Raw genomic sequence first — 15,223 nt, forward strand, 5'->3', positions numbered from 1 at the left:
CCAAACATTCCCAACCAAAATCATGAATTTTCCCATTACCCATTACGAAATCCACTTCTTGTGCAATGGAGGAAATTTATTCCTTCATGGAATGTTGAGAGCAAATACGTTTTATAGTTTAAGTAAACGCGCGAGATCTCTTAATACGATTTAAATGGCTTCAAGGCCATACTACATAGTAACAAATTTAATAACAAAGTCGGCTAAAACAGTTTTTTTTTTTAGCTAGATCGGTAAATCCCATGTGGGTCGCGACTCGCTGAGGGTTCATATAAAGAGCTGAGGGGGGGGGGGGGCTTTTTTTAATTCTCTTCTCAAATCTGAATTCTATATTCCATACACACACTGATATTTTAAATTTCAAGAAGATTTCTCGTTTTTGTCTTGATAGCAATCAGACTAGAAACTTATTTTGCACAAATGCGAGTTTGCAAATTACTGGAATACCAATATAAAAAATTTAAGAACTTCTTTTACAAGCTCTAGGTAGTCTTGTATATTCTTTTACTTAAAAACTGCGCTATGTTGTGAGAAAAAATGTGTAGTTTCAACATTCCATTAGTAGATTTGTCATATTTCAATGAGTCTTTCCTTAATTTCAGTTATTGCAGCCAGTTGAACGCAAATGTCTAAAAACGAATTAAATATCCATCTGCGACTGTCGTAATTTTTTTTTAGTTTCTTTTAGAAAATACTCAAAATGTTGTTGTTTAAAACTGTGCAAATTTAATTGCATATTCACAAAAGCAAACTCAGTATTTGTTGTAACATACAGTCCGTAGCTAAATTTTTCATGAATTCTTTAATATACTGGAATAAATTACATATTTTTTTTTCAAATGATTTCGAACAGAAATCAGGTTTCCTTTAAATCCGTCAATTTTATTTCCAGCTACTATTCAAAGTGTTCAAATGTTCGAAAAATATATCACCAAGGAAGGTCAGTCTAAGAAAATGGGTTTGCAAATTCCGACTTCTCATCTTGCAGGTACTGGTACATTATAAGTTGGGTGGTATCCACTGGTTTTGAGTATAATTATCATTTTCGATTTTACAGGGATCTGTATTTTTCGAATGGCGTTAAGTAACTTACCCGTATGGTAGTGTGAAGACGCAAACAAAATCTCGCCCAAAAGTGGGACGCACCTTCAAATGTTAAGGAACCAGTGCTATAGATTATATAGAGATCAACTGCATAGCTCAGGTGATAGTGCAATGGACTCATGATTCTCAGACGTGGCTTCTAATCCCAATTTTGTATTATTTCATTTTATTTATTGTATTCCAGAGATCTTACATTAGGCATTAGCACTGAAGCTTTAAGATCTGAAACAAGTCAAGAGTTATACAATTTTTTGGCTAGATGAGTTTTGCTGGAGGTCTTCCTCAACTGTAAGAAGAATATCAAGCTGTACTTGCCATGGAAATTTTTTGGACTCATCTAACAAAATACCATTATGCCAAAAACTGTTTTTTCCTAATATAAAACACGAAGGAAGTCACTTCTGCGTGTGTCAAATTTGACAAGTTATGCACAAAGTGAGTAAAAAAAATTATTCACAATAAAATCACAATTTATGACAGTACCGGTACTATCTACTTTTTTTTTGCAATTTTTTTAAATATTATTTATTATTGATTTATTAAACAATTTTAAATGTATAACTAAGTTTTCTGTAACTGTATAGGTCGCGCCAGGGATTTTGGCAGATGGTTTTTCTTACTGTGATCTGGAGAGCGAGTTCTCACCGCTGCAAGATCGGCTGTTATCTCTGTCGCAGTGGAATGGGTAGGACATAAGAGTAAACATGCACGCCCGAGTATTTGTGCACTCTGGACAGTCACCTCCAAAAACTAAACAAATAATACAGTAGTCTATATGTGTCTTTGGATTCCCAAGAAACTTGTTCGATTAATTAAAATGTATCTCAATGAAACTTACAGCAGAGTCCGTATAGGCCAGTTTCTATCTGATGCTTTTCCAATTCACTGCGGGCTAAAGCAAGGAGATGCACTATCACCTTTACTTTTTAACTTCGCTCTAGAATATGCCATTAGGAAACTTCAGAATAACAGAGAGGGTTTGGAATTGAACGGGTTACATCAGCTTTTTGTCTATGCGGATGACGTGAATATGTTAGGAAAAACTCCACAAACGATTAGGGAAAACACGGAAATTTTACTTGAAGCAAAGAAAGCGATAGGTTTGGTAGTAAATCCCGAAAAGACAAAGTATATGATTATGTCTCTTGACCAGAATATTGTACGAAATGGAAATATAATCTATTATATATATATATGGAAATATGTTAATCCTTAGTCAATAGATAAGACTGAGTTTTACGAAATACGAACATTAAGGGATGGAAAATGGGAAGCAGTAATGCTCAAAATAATTATACCGATTTATTTTTTTTTAACCAGCAGACGTGCAGCCTTTAAATTTAAAACGAAGATTCACTCATAAAATTGGGTTAGACTATTCATCTCATCTCTCAGAATTGTTTCTAAAATGTATAAGGAAAGTAAAAAAAATTCAATTTCATGTAGGCTACTCTCTTAAAATAAGTTCAGTTTTTTTACTTCCGAGCAGAGAGGAGAGAGAAAGAAGTCGACGATTTTAAAAATTCACCAAACTATATTTAACTAGAGACGTAAAATTTAAAATGAAGGTTACTCTATACAATATTGGTTTAACATTCTTAGATTTTTTAAATACCATAGCCTAAGGTACTGATGAAAAGGCAGAAGGGAGTGAGAAATCTCATGTCATCCGATTTCGATGAAAGTCGATATCTGGGGATCTTTGCGATCACAGAATACGAATAAGGTATTATTTAGTCCAACTTTGTCCCTAAAGTGGTGGAGTGGGACAAAAATGGGTGAAAAATTAAATTAGATATCTTAGGGGTTTTCGAGACGAAAATTACGAATAATACAATTTGTGCGAATTCAATATGGCAGTTTCAGTAATATGAATTATATTTTTAAAAATTAAACATCGGATATCGCACAGGTAACACATGCACAATATTTAAGGGGGTATGTAACACTTTTTGATAGTAGGCCTATACATTTAGTAAAATCCAAAGTGTAATTTCTACATATTTTGAATGAATTTTGTGCTGGAATTGAATATAGTCATCAACCAATACCTCTAGATTAATAAATAACTTTTTAGAACCCATAAAGTACAGTATTTATTGTGAATGGTAATTATGTTTTTCAAATGGTGCAATTTGTGCAGGGAAAATTGGTTTCTCCGATATTTTGTACGATTTCGAATATTTTAAAATGCTTTCTTCTCTGTTCTATTCACAATGTGCGTGTGAAGAAATTATTGTCCTTGTAATATCCATTACAATCCTATTTATTATACTCTTATATAAATCTAACTTCCGCAGCATGCAATTTTACCCAATTAACCAAATTATATTTTGATTATTAAGAATTGTAATTTTATTAACTTGAATTGTCGTACCACCAGTAGAAGATCCCTAGATTATTACTGGACAAATCTTGTATACTGATCTGGTAAGGGTAGGATATATATATATATATATATATATATATATATATATATATATGCGCAATGCAATGCTTTTTCCTTTTAATTAAGAACTAATTTAATTTAGAAAATGTAGGAGACGTATTGTAAAATCATTGCGAACGGAAGTCATTTACATTTATTAAAGGTATTCTTTGAGTAGGACTGTACCGTGGTGTGTTTCATAACAAGGATAATTGATATGAGCTGCTGTTATGAAAATATGAACGACTCAGAATGTTATTGCATCTCATTCTCGCAGCTTACACAAACAATACTGGCTCGCCTACTGGAAATGTCATCGAGGTCATCTGCCAAAATCGGTGCCTCCGACTATACCTATTACTTATCTCTGATTAACTTATAATACCAGTATAAATATAATTTAAATAAGAATAATTCATTTGTAACAACAGCTTCAACACTGACATTGCTGAAAACATAGCCTATACTCCAGATGTGTTGGCAATAATAATAATAATAATAATAATAATAATAATAATAATAATAATAATAATAACAATCATCAACATCAATGGCTTGACAGCTCAGTGAATAGGAAGTCTATCTAGTGCAAAAATCAATTCCTTTACATAACACTTTTATTTTTCAAAATGTCATTCCTTTCTTATCCAAACATTATTTTCATACACTAAAAACTAAAAGAGGGAAACTGACTTTTGAGCCCCTCTGAAAATAGAGAGGACGTCATTTTAGTGTATTTTATTTCAAACTTCATGTGTTTTTCTTCCTCTTTTTTAATACAGGTATATTTTGTCATGGAAACCATGTATAAACATTATTGCTCAATGAATCACCTTCAATAGTTCATAATCTGCTTGTTTTACAGCGTACCTTAGCCTCTATAGAATGATATAAAATGTTTCTGCGGTCTCTTACTCAGAAAATAAAAGTGATTTTAAGAGGAAGTTCTCTCAATGAAGCTGACTCATATTTTCGAAATATGTCTGGTGTTTTCTTTAGTTTATTTCTCATTTACTTTTAAGGGATTTTAGTCATATTACTTATTTATTCATTACGAGTATAGTATGATGCTTGTAACTAAAATTATTACTAATGTAATGTGTCTTGGTCATAGTAGAAATTTTCATATATTATAAAATATATGTCCTTTAATTTCAAGCACCAACGATCAAGAGACACACTGCTACAGGAAGACATGTTTTACTTTTGTCCAGTTCTACAGTACATGGTTCTGATTATCTGGAATTTGCGTCAGGGGAAGTAAACAAGCTTCTTCAGCAGTAAGTTCAATGTAAAATATTCTTATACAGACTTAAATTAAATGTAACGTGACAAAAACTTGTATTTACTTTTATTCTATCAATTCAAATACTTGGACTCTCACTTTGAGAGAAGGACAGAGGTTAAGGGTGTTCGAGAATAAGGTGCTTAGGAAAATATTTGGGGCTAAGAGGGATGAAGTTACACGAGAATGGAGAAAGTTACACAACGCAGAACTGCATGCATTATATTCTTCACCTAACATAATTAGGAACATTAAATCCAGACGTTTGAGATAGGCAGGGCATATAGCATGTATGGGTTGATCTAGAAATGCATATTGAGTGTTAGTTGGAAGACTTCAGAGGAAAAAAACCTTTGGGGAGGCCAAAGCATAGATGGGAGGATAATATTAAAATAGATTTGAGGGAAGTGGGATATGATAGTAGGAACTGGATTAATCTTGCTCAGGATAGGGACCAATGGTGGGCTTATGTGAGGGCGGCAGTGAACCTCCGGGTTCCTTAAAAGCCATTTCTAAGAAAGTAAATTAAGAAAATAGTATTAATTGATATATGTAGATAATTCTAAGTTCGTTAAAACAAAAAATTAAAGCATCTTAAGGGTACTGGCTAGAGCTAGTAACGTATTTTCACATAAATACAGTATGAATATATAAATTATTTTTTCCTCTGTTTCTATCAAACACAGACTAATGTCCTTTGCATCGTATGATAAAAAAATGTTGGTGAGTTGTGAGCTGGCCACATAACGAAATTATCTTTCATTGTTTTAATATACGCATGGCAATATACAAAGAAAAGTCTATTGAATTTGCTATTGTCAACAATTAGGAACACCTATTACAAAAGTTCTAATCTCATACTTTTTCAAACTTCTCCCCCTTCCATGTCAAAAACATATTATTTCAGAAAATGAGTGGAATAAAAATAGTACTTTTTCAATTACACAAGCACAGTGTGACAAATCCCATACATTTATTTTGTCATATAAAAATAAGTCATATCGCTCACATTTTCACTACTTGAATTAGGTAAATATTTTAAAATACTATAGTAGTCCATTCATTTTGAAAAAATATATAGTTTACATTAGCATACAAAATTTCAGCCCTTTATCTTAAGTAGTTTCTGAGTAAATGGTTCCTGAATTTAGAACAGAATTCCCTGTATTACCGTACTTAAAGCAAAGTCGCCATAAGTACAGAAGTATCAATTCACCAAAATAATTTCGTCTAGAATTACCTTTCTTTCTGTGCATTTATAGGTGGGTTGCGTAGAGTTTATATAATGCAAATAGCATTATTTTTAAATAAGGCGATACTATTTGTTTCGAACATATACAGCAACTCTTGCTCCTTCTGTTTTCAGATTTATCAGCTTCTGTAATTGAAAAATAAACTTTAAATGTAGAATCATCATTACTGCACATAACGTCACTTTCAAAATAAGGAGCCAGTAAGGTGGCTAAATTCAATACCGTATATTGTATTACTCTAATGGTATTAGATTTTCATGTTATTAACTATTAAGACTATCTTTCCAGGTGTGACGTCTCATGTATCTTGTTTATCCCTTACGCATTGCGTGATTACGATGGATATGCAGATAAAATATCTGCTGCTTTTATGATGTGGGGTATGTAGAATTACTTCTTGTTTGTTATAATAGGTTTTAATGTTGTGAACTAAAACTGTAATACTGCAAATCTGTACTCATTTTTCATTCCTCATTATAAGACACAATATATGTAGTTTATCACTGCTTTTATATGCCTCAGACTACACATATATCCGAGCACAAATATGTAGCGCATCCACCCTCTTCTATTGAGGAAGTGTTTGTTTTATTGGTGGACATTGCTCAGTTCTAAAGATTACTTGTTTTACATTTGTGAGTATAATAATTATTTCAATGCCAAAGTCCTGAAACTCTTCAAATACTCTTCTTGAGTTAAGTCTAACTATTCAGTCCTATTCAAAGTTTTGTGAACAAAGAAGTCTCAAGCAAAATTTAGCCACTTTCCTCCCATAAACATTTCTGCTTAGTGAACAGTTATGTCTACAGATTAAATTAAAATAACATACTGAAAGGTATTCGAAACTGGATAGCAGGGATTGTTAAAAAGATTTCGTTACTCTATTGTTAGGGAAGAAGATGAATCTAATATTGTTTGTGAGCAAAATAGTTTATACAATAATTTACAAGTTTCAAAATCGAGGCAAACTATCTTTTGGTACCTAGTAGGCTACACTTGGCAGATCTGGTAAAAGAATTATGTTATCAGTTGTTTAATATTTTGTTCTTGTAAATGTAAACAATATGATGATGTAAGAAATTATGCGCGGTAACAAACCAGAAAAGTTCTACTGTCTTATGTTACTGCAGAGTTTCAATTTGAAAATTTCTACAATGGTTGAACAAAATATAATTTTGTTGTAGTCGTCAACACATGCAAACACAAAGAAATAGTCGCTCTGAAAGATAATTCCTACCTTCCGAAGGTAATTGGAATTTAAAAGACTTTTTACTTGGTAAAATTTGTACTGGCTACGTTTTAATGCTGAGTGTTGTGTATAGAATTTTTGTACTAAACAATTTTACAGTTAACCCTATTTTTTATACAGTACATACAGAGTGTTTCCGTCACCATGTTATGAACTTCCAGGAATGACGAGAAAGGTCGAAAGCACCAACTGAGATAAGAAATCCTGGTTCAGAAACGCCCTAGTTAAAAATTATAAGCCATGACAATTTTTAATACAAAATAAGAGAGTATGCAACCTCTCTTTCATTTTTGGGCTTTGGGATGACTATAAAATTGGAATAAAAACCTAAAGCTCGCCATTTTGTAGATTTAATTAAATTATCTGCTTTGTAATATTGCATTTTATCATATCATACTAAGCTGATGAATACACTAACAGTATGATACGATCGTAACATTAGAGTAAATGCTCAAAATAGTGCCTTCCAGCTTTGATTGCAGCACTGCAGCACAGTCTAGTATATACAGTCACGAAGCTTGAGTTGTGAGGGTGCTAGGAACAATAGACTGTGTCGGTACTATTTCGCATTGTTTGTAATGAGACAATATTAGCGATCCTAGTGGTTAGCAACTATCTGTGGATGCATATTTACTACGTATTGAGCTTCGTGACTGTATATACTGGACTGTGACTGCAATAAGTTCTGTTCCATCCTCTCATACATCCCTGGAGCAATTCTCCCCTCCCTCCCCTCCTCCCCCTCCCCCCCTCTCTCTCTCTCTCTCTCTCTCTCTCTCTATATATATATATATATATAACATATCCTCCCATCAGTATACCACTGATATTCACGATGTGAATTTACAGATTCAGATTCTACATGGCTATAATAATTATAATTGTAGGTTACAAAGTAAATAGCATCCACAAAGCAAAGAGCCCTATGGAAGCAGTAAGAAATGCAGAAGCATTTTATGTAGGTGGCGGTAATACTTTCCAACTTCTGAAGACTCTGTATGACCAGAAGTTAATTGAACCTATCAGGAAGAGAGTACTAGAGGTAATGCAGTGATTTTCATTAGGAACATTGTTAAGTTAGATAAGATCCTAGATCATATATACCCAGATTGCTTGGCCTTATAGATTTTCACGGTAACAACTTTTGTTAGGTTTACTATGCTGCCATCTAGTTATTACATAAGGAGTCACGTCATAACTCCCATTTGAATTGCATTAGCGACTGTACTGCCATCTCGTGTTCGTTTACAGCAGACAGGTGGCAATCCTGGCGGTTGTTCTCTTCAAAGTGCTGTCAATTTTAACGTAGGGATGAGCAATCTGTTACATATATGATCTAGGATAAGATTAAATGTCTGTGGATATTAATCAAATACGGGAAATGCATAAACACTTATTTCAATTCAACTATATTCTTCTAGGTGCAAGAAATTAATATCAAGAAACTACTCTTAAGGATGTCTTGAAGTGTGAGTTCAGAATAATGGGAGGGGGAAAAGAAAAAGGTAGAAATATCAAATAAAGAAAGAATAGCAGCATATTCATTGTTGTACAAACTAGAGACCAATAGTCACAGCAAGGAGGAATTAAGTATTAAGTTGTTCTTCTTCTGGCAAATCTTGCCGCCAATGCAATGTAAAATATTCATGCATTTATGAAGTATCAGTATGTGTTCAAAATGTCATCTAATTTTTTCATATACCCTTGCTGTTGTAATGATAATGGGCATCTCCATGAGATCTAACGCCAGGCACCAGCAGGATGATCAGAGGTTAGAGAGGCACTTACATGATCTCCTCGGGCTCCGTCTGGGTTTCTTCTGTTTACCCCCGAATGGCTTCACATACCATTGAACTCTCTCTTCAAACTTCTTTTCAACGTTCGCTGTTGGAACTTATTCACTATGGGTCTAATGCTTGCATTCAGGCTTAGAAAATTTTAAATTACGTTTTATTTAACGACGCTTGCAACTGCCGAGGTTGTATCAGCATCGCTGGTGTGCTAGAATTTTGTTCCGCAGAAATTTTTACATGCCAGTAAATCTACTGATATGAGCCTGTCACATTTCTTGTTGTTGTTTAGTCAACTGTCCGAAGACAGAACTGAACCTCACAAGTGATACCAACAAGACACCACTTATGAGGCAACTAGGTCAGGAGATAATTAGATTAGATTAGATAATGAGATAGGATGGCCAGTTCCTTTCCACTTCCATTGCATATATCACCGATTAGCTACATGTACATTCATCAGACTTCAGATACATATAAACAATGTTCTTCCTCTGACACATACCATCAAGTGAAGTGTACTACTTGGTAGATGTACATATCAGTCAGAACCTCAATCAGAGGCATGTCGCATTTAAGCACACTTAAATGCCATCGACCTGGGCCAGGATCGAACCCACAACATCGGGCACAGAAGACTAGCACTCTACTGATTGCCACCCAGGCCGGCTTCAGGCTTAGATGAAGTTTACCACTCGAGTCTCAAGGAACACGACTTCGAGAAAGTATTAACTATTTCTTCTTCCATCAGCTCTTGTCGCTAATGCTGTGGGAAATATTTATGCATTCATAAAAGATCAAGACGTGCTTAAACTGTTACCTGATATTCTTCAAATGTTTTAAAATACATAATGCTTGTAAAAAAACATTCGCGAGGTATGTTAGTATTTACCCTTTTATTAATATTAACTTCTACGTATCAATGAAGGAAGGAAGATATGTTGAAAACTTGGGATGGAATGGAGACAATACATGGAGAGGGTTGCTGCCAGTCACGGGAAATTATTGTTGAGAAATTTGACAATGGATAGAAGTGGTTGGGGACACCCAATGCCTAAAGACATAAGGGTTTAGTAAATGAAAAAGACGAGGTAGGCTTTCAATGAAGTCCAAACGTAAATGGTGGCTTCGAAATAATTTCAAGAACTTTTTGTTCTTATTTCTATTGTAGAATATCATTTAAAACGTGATGAGTAGACGAAAGTTTGTTTTCTAATTTCTGAATGTTTGAAAATCATACCTACTTTTAAGTTTTACATGCTACATTTCAGGAAGGTGTTCCATATATAGGAAGCAGTGCAGGATCTAATGTAGCAACAATAAGCATTTGTACAACAAATGACATGCCTATTGTATATCCACCGAGCTTCACTTCCTTGGGACTTGTTCCTTTCAATGTAAATCCTCACTATCTGGATTCCATACCAACAACTTACATGGGTGTAAGTACCAGCTAAAGATAATCTTTCAAATATATTAACAATCCTTCCAATGATTTCAAAATGGTCAACTGTCATATTGTAATAATTATCACCTTACTTTACTTTTCATTACATTAATTACATAAGAAACATTGTGATGTTGCAAAGCATCAAATTTTATTAATGTTGTTGTTGTTTTCTAATGCCAGGCGTTTGACAATAAAGTCATTTGACCTCTTGCACTCCAATATTTTTCAAAGATATTATCATGGCCAGCCACTGAAGCAAAGATTTTGAAGTGTTCCGAATCCATTTCTTGGTTTGAATTGTACAATGGGCAGTTAAGAGACTGATATATTCCAATTCTATGCAGGTGTTTGGCCAAAATTTTATTAATGTACTGTCATATATTTATTTACCATCACCAAAATTGAGAATGCATACATGCATGAAATTCGGTCAAGACAGCCAGTGTTGGAGATAAAGGAGTTACAGTGCTCCCCATAAACAAAGCTATGATGCCACTTTACAGCATCATCTTAATAGTCCAGGGAGTACCATGTTAGCCACTGATATATGGTTCGCAAGTTCAAACCTGATTGAGGGCAATAAAATCCTCGACAATACTTTCTTTGTGAGCAAATTAAAGCTGTGGGTTTCTTATCATAGATTTACAGAACATGCCATGAATTTTAGTAGCATTCCTCATTCACTTTCGTCTCTGCACATTATGGTGCAAGCGAGGAACAGAAATATGTTCAACTTATATAAAAAATTAAAGAATATTATCTACACTTCTGATATTCAAATTGTTGCTAAATACCTGTAAACATATATCCAGCAATTAATTTTAAGTTTACACAAAGACAAGACACTTACTAAAAAAACTACTTCACACTGTCTTGTTATTTCAGGAAACACGGGAAGAAAGAATCCAACAATATCATGAGATTCCTGGCGTTCCACCTGTGGTTGGTTTGAGGGAGGGAAGCTTATTGCTTATCGAAGGAAATACAGTAACACTTAAAGGAAATAAAGGTGCACGCATCTTCATGCCGTAAGTAATTATACATAATGAAAGAAAGGTTGCTGCATATTAAGGAACCTTGATATTATAGGGCATACTCTATTTTTTCATATCTTCGTATGGTTTAATTCAAGCATCTTTCATGGTACCCCATTCTTTTAAATGTGCTCTAAGTCAGGTTCTGATTCAGCTTGGGAGATATTTTTTGCAGTTATCTAAAAAAAAACAAACAAGAATTCAGCAATTTATTTTTCTAATAAAGTTGGCAAAGGCAAATGAAATACAGACGTTAGGTCCTTTTTATAATGTCCACAATTTTAATGTCCATTGTATTATATCCTTTACATAAAAGTCGATTACACTATGTCCATAAATATATGTCCTATGAAGTATATGTCCACTTTATTTTAGTCCAATTGCACAAATTTTATGTCCACATTTTTACGTCCACTACATGATTATACAATATATATTATGTCCAGCTACAAATTTACTTCAATTCCCTACTCAATCTCTTCTGCCTATTCATCTTCATACAGCTTCAGATGATAACTAGTGGTTTTGAGGTAAGTTCTGATGTGTCCTTCTTCATTGTAGTGGTTGTAATTCCGTACAATCTCTTCAACTCGACTTAAATTTTGTAGGTACGATCTTTTAATAGGGTGTCGCACATTCAAATGCCCGCCAAGCAATTGGATTATTATAATTTAATTATTCCTTTGGTTTTTCTTGATAAATTCCATGTATTTCCAGACCGACGCGTGATGTGTCACGATGTGTTTCTGAAAGCGATTGTGCCAGCCCTCGACTATGTTATTTGTTCGATGTTGTCCTGCCAGAACCTGATTATAAGTATTCCATATTTCAGGTGCGAATCTAGGTGGCAATGCTCTTCTTCTTCGAGCAGGTGTTCCTCGGATATAAGTTCTTTCCATGTACAATGCTAAAATCCATTATATCAGGCTGAATATTATCTATAAGGCTATCAAGAACAGCGTAAACATCTTCCAGTGATGCAAAAGGAATTGACTTACATAAAAATGGACATAAATGAAAGTGGACTTAAATAAAAATGGACATAACAGCCATGGACCCAAAAAAATGGACGTACATAAAATGTGGACATAAATGAATGTGGACAAAAATATTAGAGGACATAATTCATATGGACATGGTTTCAATGGACTTAACGTCTTGGAAGCCTTTCAAACATGTTGTTGTTATCAAATGCTTGGCTCTGGCAATGAAGCCACTAGCTCTCGCTCTCCAGTATCTCTCTGTGCTGGATCCAGCAGGTAGTGCTTCACAGGTTTGAAGATGTTCTTCAGCCATTTCCTCTTCTTTGTGCACAGGGGACAATTTGGACTTGTATAGATACTAATTTGTTTAGACGTTTTGCTAAATAATCATGTTCTGTAATTAGTCAAAATTTTGCTGCTGCCATTTTCCCAGGTGTTTGTGGAATTATTTCTGGTTTATTGACTAAAATAAATAATGGGTTGTAAAGGATAGTGAAGTGCATTCAATAACCTCTCCTATCCGAATCCCATCCTCACCTACTCGCGATACAACCTGTTTCTACAAATGTGGCTCTGGGGACCGAATAATGGTGGTATAACCAAAACATCAGAAATAGGAGAAATGCTATTTCACTAAATATACTGGCCTGTTAGGGCATAAAAATGACCCACAAGTGGCGATTGCAAAGATAGCTGGTAGAACTGATAAAGATCTTCTGGCTAGGTTTGAGGAATCCATTGACAACGACAGGTCATATGGGGGGTTTTGAATGAGTGGGTGATGTAACCACCATAGCAAATAAAAAGACTTAAAAAACGGTTATATGTGTATGCTCAAAAGATTATGATGACAGTTCCTTCAGATAAGTTTTCCAGGGTTAAGAAAGTCCCCCGTTCGGATCTCCAGATGGGGACGACGATATCTACAATCTAAGAACAACACCTTAGTCTTTCAAATATAGTGTAATAGGTTGCATTGATTGAACACTTTCTATTGATTTATATATGACAAATTCTTATGTTAAGCATAAAACGCTAGGAAAAAATCAAAGTTATATCTTCAAGTAATACAGATGACTTTTATTTTTAATTCATATTTACGTTTTGTTGCAGGGGAAAGGATCCTAAGGAATATGAAACAGGATCGGATCTGAGCTTCTTGCTGAAAGGCATGTGTTCCTAATTTTAACAAGAAAATATTCAATGTAATAACTAGTTTCAAAATGTAAATTTTATTGAGAGTATTTTATAACATACTGAATACATAAGTAAAACAATATGTTTATTTAATTTGTACTAATTCAGTAATTACAGTATTATTTATAACCTACAATGTGTATGATTCTTTTCGTCCCATTCTTGGAAATTTGATATATTCTTTTGCAATATTATTAATTCCAATGTGACAATTATATGGTCATTCAAAAGTAATTTCAAACTTCAAAGTGTTATGAATATTATAATATTTGAGCTTGTTTCTCGTAAATTCAGTTTGGCATGATGACATAACATTATTTGTTTCTAAAAACCAATTTAGTTTGTCTAATATCATACTTGCAATGATCTTTGCCACATAGCTTGTTACTGATATAAATTTATAGCTGTCTACAAGTAGTTCTGATTTCATATGGAATATCTTTTGGTGAAAAAATAGTAGTTGCTTGGCAGAAAATCTGGGCTGTAGGGGAGAGTAGTCGAAAATCTCCCAGTTGAATTCCCTGATGAAGCCTTTGTGCGAGATACAGTGGAGCCCCACAATGTCGTGCGGGAGAATGACGTCCTTGTAAGCATTTGTTATGGATTGGCCTCAGAAGCCTCTTCGGCATTTCACAATAAACCTCTGACATTATAGTGGCCCCTGGTGTCATGAATTCTATCATCAAAATTCCCTTGCAGTCCCAGAACACTGTAGTTATAATTTTTCAGTACAACAGTATTTGAATTTTTTGGGCTTGCTTGGAGAAAAATTGTATATTCAATGTTGTGACTGCAAATCAAGCTTTCAGGTATAACTACCTGAATAATTTCGAGGGAAAAATTGTTCCGGGGCCGGGCATCGAACCCAGGACCTTTGGTTAAACGTACCAACACTCTATGAACTGAGCTACCCGGGAACTCTACCAGACACCGATCCAAGGTCGATACCCAGCTCCGAAACAATTTTTCCCTCGAAATTATTCAAATCAACTTTACAGGGAGTTATACCTGAAACCTTGATTTGCATAATACACGTCACTATTCGTTAACAGAAAACCACAATTTAAGTCACACAGAGTTAGTGTGCACTCAATGTTGGTTGCTTGCCCACTCTGAGGTCTGTGGATTTAGAGGGAAAAATTGGATCGGTGTCTGGTAGAGTTCCCGGGTAGCTCAGTTGGTAGAGCATTGGTACGTTTAATCAAAGGTCCTGGGTTCGATGCCCGGCCCCAGAACAATTTTTCCCTCGAAATTATTCAATGTTGTGACTGTTTCATGATCTCTGCATTTATGAACTGAACACACATTTTGCCTCCAGTAGCATTCTGTCGAGAATTTTGTCCCCCTTCAAGGCTGAGCCCATTCTTTGAGCTTTGTAAACATTGCCAGTTTCAATAAAACTTGTAATAACCCAAACTGAGGCTCAAATGCTAGTCTACCATCTAGTTCG

The 15,223-nt window shown here is 34.4% G+C and overlaps 1 protein-coding gene across 1 annotated transcript; it reads left to right on the forward strand.

The window, feature by feature from the left end:
- Positions 1 to 114: 114 nt before the first annotated feature.
- Positions 115 to 13,903, forward strand: LOC138703509 (alpha-aspartyl dipeptidase-like). Its single transcript, XM_069831416.1, has 9 exons — positions 115 to 233; positions 893 to 1,539; positions 1,689 to 1,789; positions 4,692 to 4,812; positions 6,359 to 6,450; positions 8,207 to 8,361; positions 10,381 to 10,551; positions 11,445 to 11,587; positions 13,690 to 13,903. The coding sequence occupies exons 3-9, from the start codon at positions 1,711 to 1,713 to the stop codon at positions 13,757 to 13,759; spliced, it is 831 nt and encodes a 276-aa protein (XP_069687517.1). The 5' UTR covers positions 115 to 233; positions 893 to 1,539; positions 1,689 to 1,710; the 3' UTR covers positions 13,760 to 13,903.
- Positions 13,904 to 15,223: the final 1,320 nt, after the last annotated feature.

The sequence above is a fragment of the Periplaneta americana genome, chromosome 7 (assembly GCF_040183065.1).
Source record: "Periplaneta americana isolate PAMFEO1 chromosome 7, P.americana_PAMFEO1_priV1, whole genome shotgun sequence".
NCBI lineage: Eukaryota > Metazoa > Arthropoda > Insecta > Blattodea > Blattidae > Periplaneta > Periplaneta americana.

What these genes read in the sequence shown, in the direction of transcription:
- LOC138703509 (XM_069831416.1), top strand. Translation starts at nt 1,711, where the DNA reads ATGGTTTTTCTTACTGTGATCTGGAGAGCGAGTTCTCACCGCTGCAAG. An exon ending in TGCTGCTTTTATGATGTGGG is followed by an intron (nt 6,451 to 8,206) that starts GTATGTAGAATT and finishes TTATAATTGTAG; the next exon opens with GTTACAAAGTAAATAGCATC. An exon ending in TACCAACAACTTACATGGGT is followed by an intron (nt 10,552 to 11,444) that starts GTAAGTACCAGC and finishes TTGTTATTTCAG; the next exon opens with GAAACACGGGAAGAAAGAAT.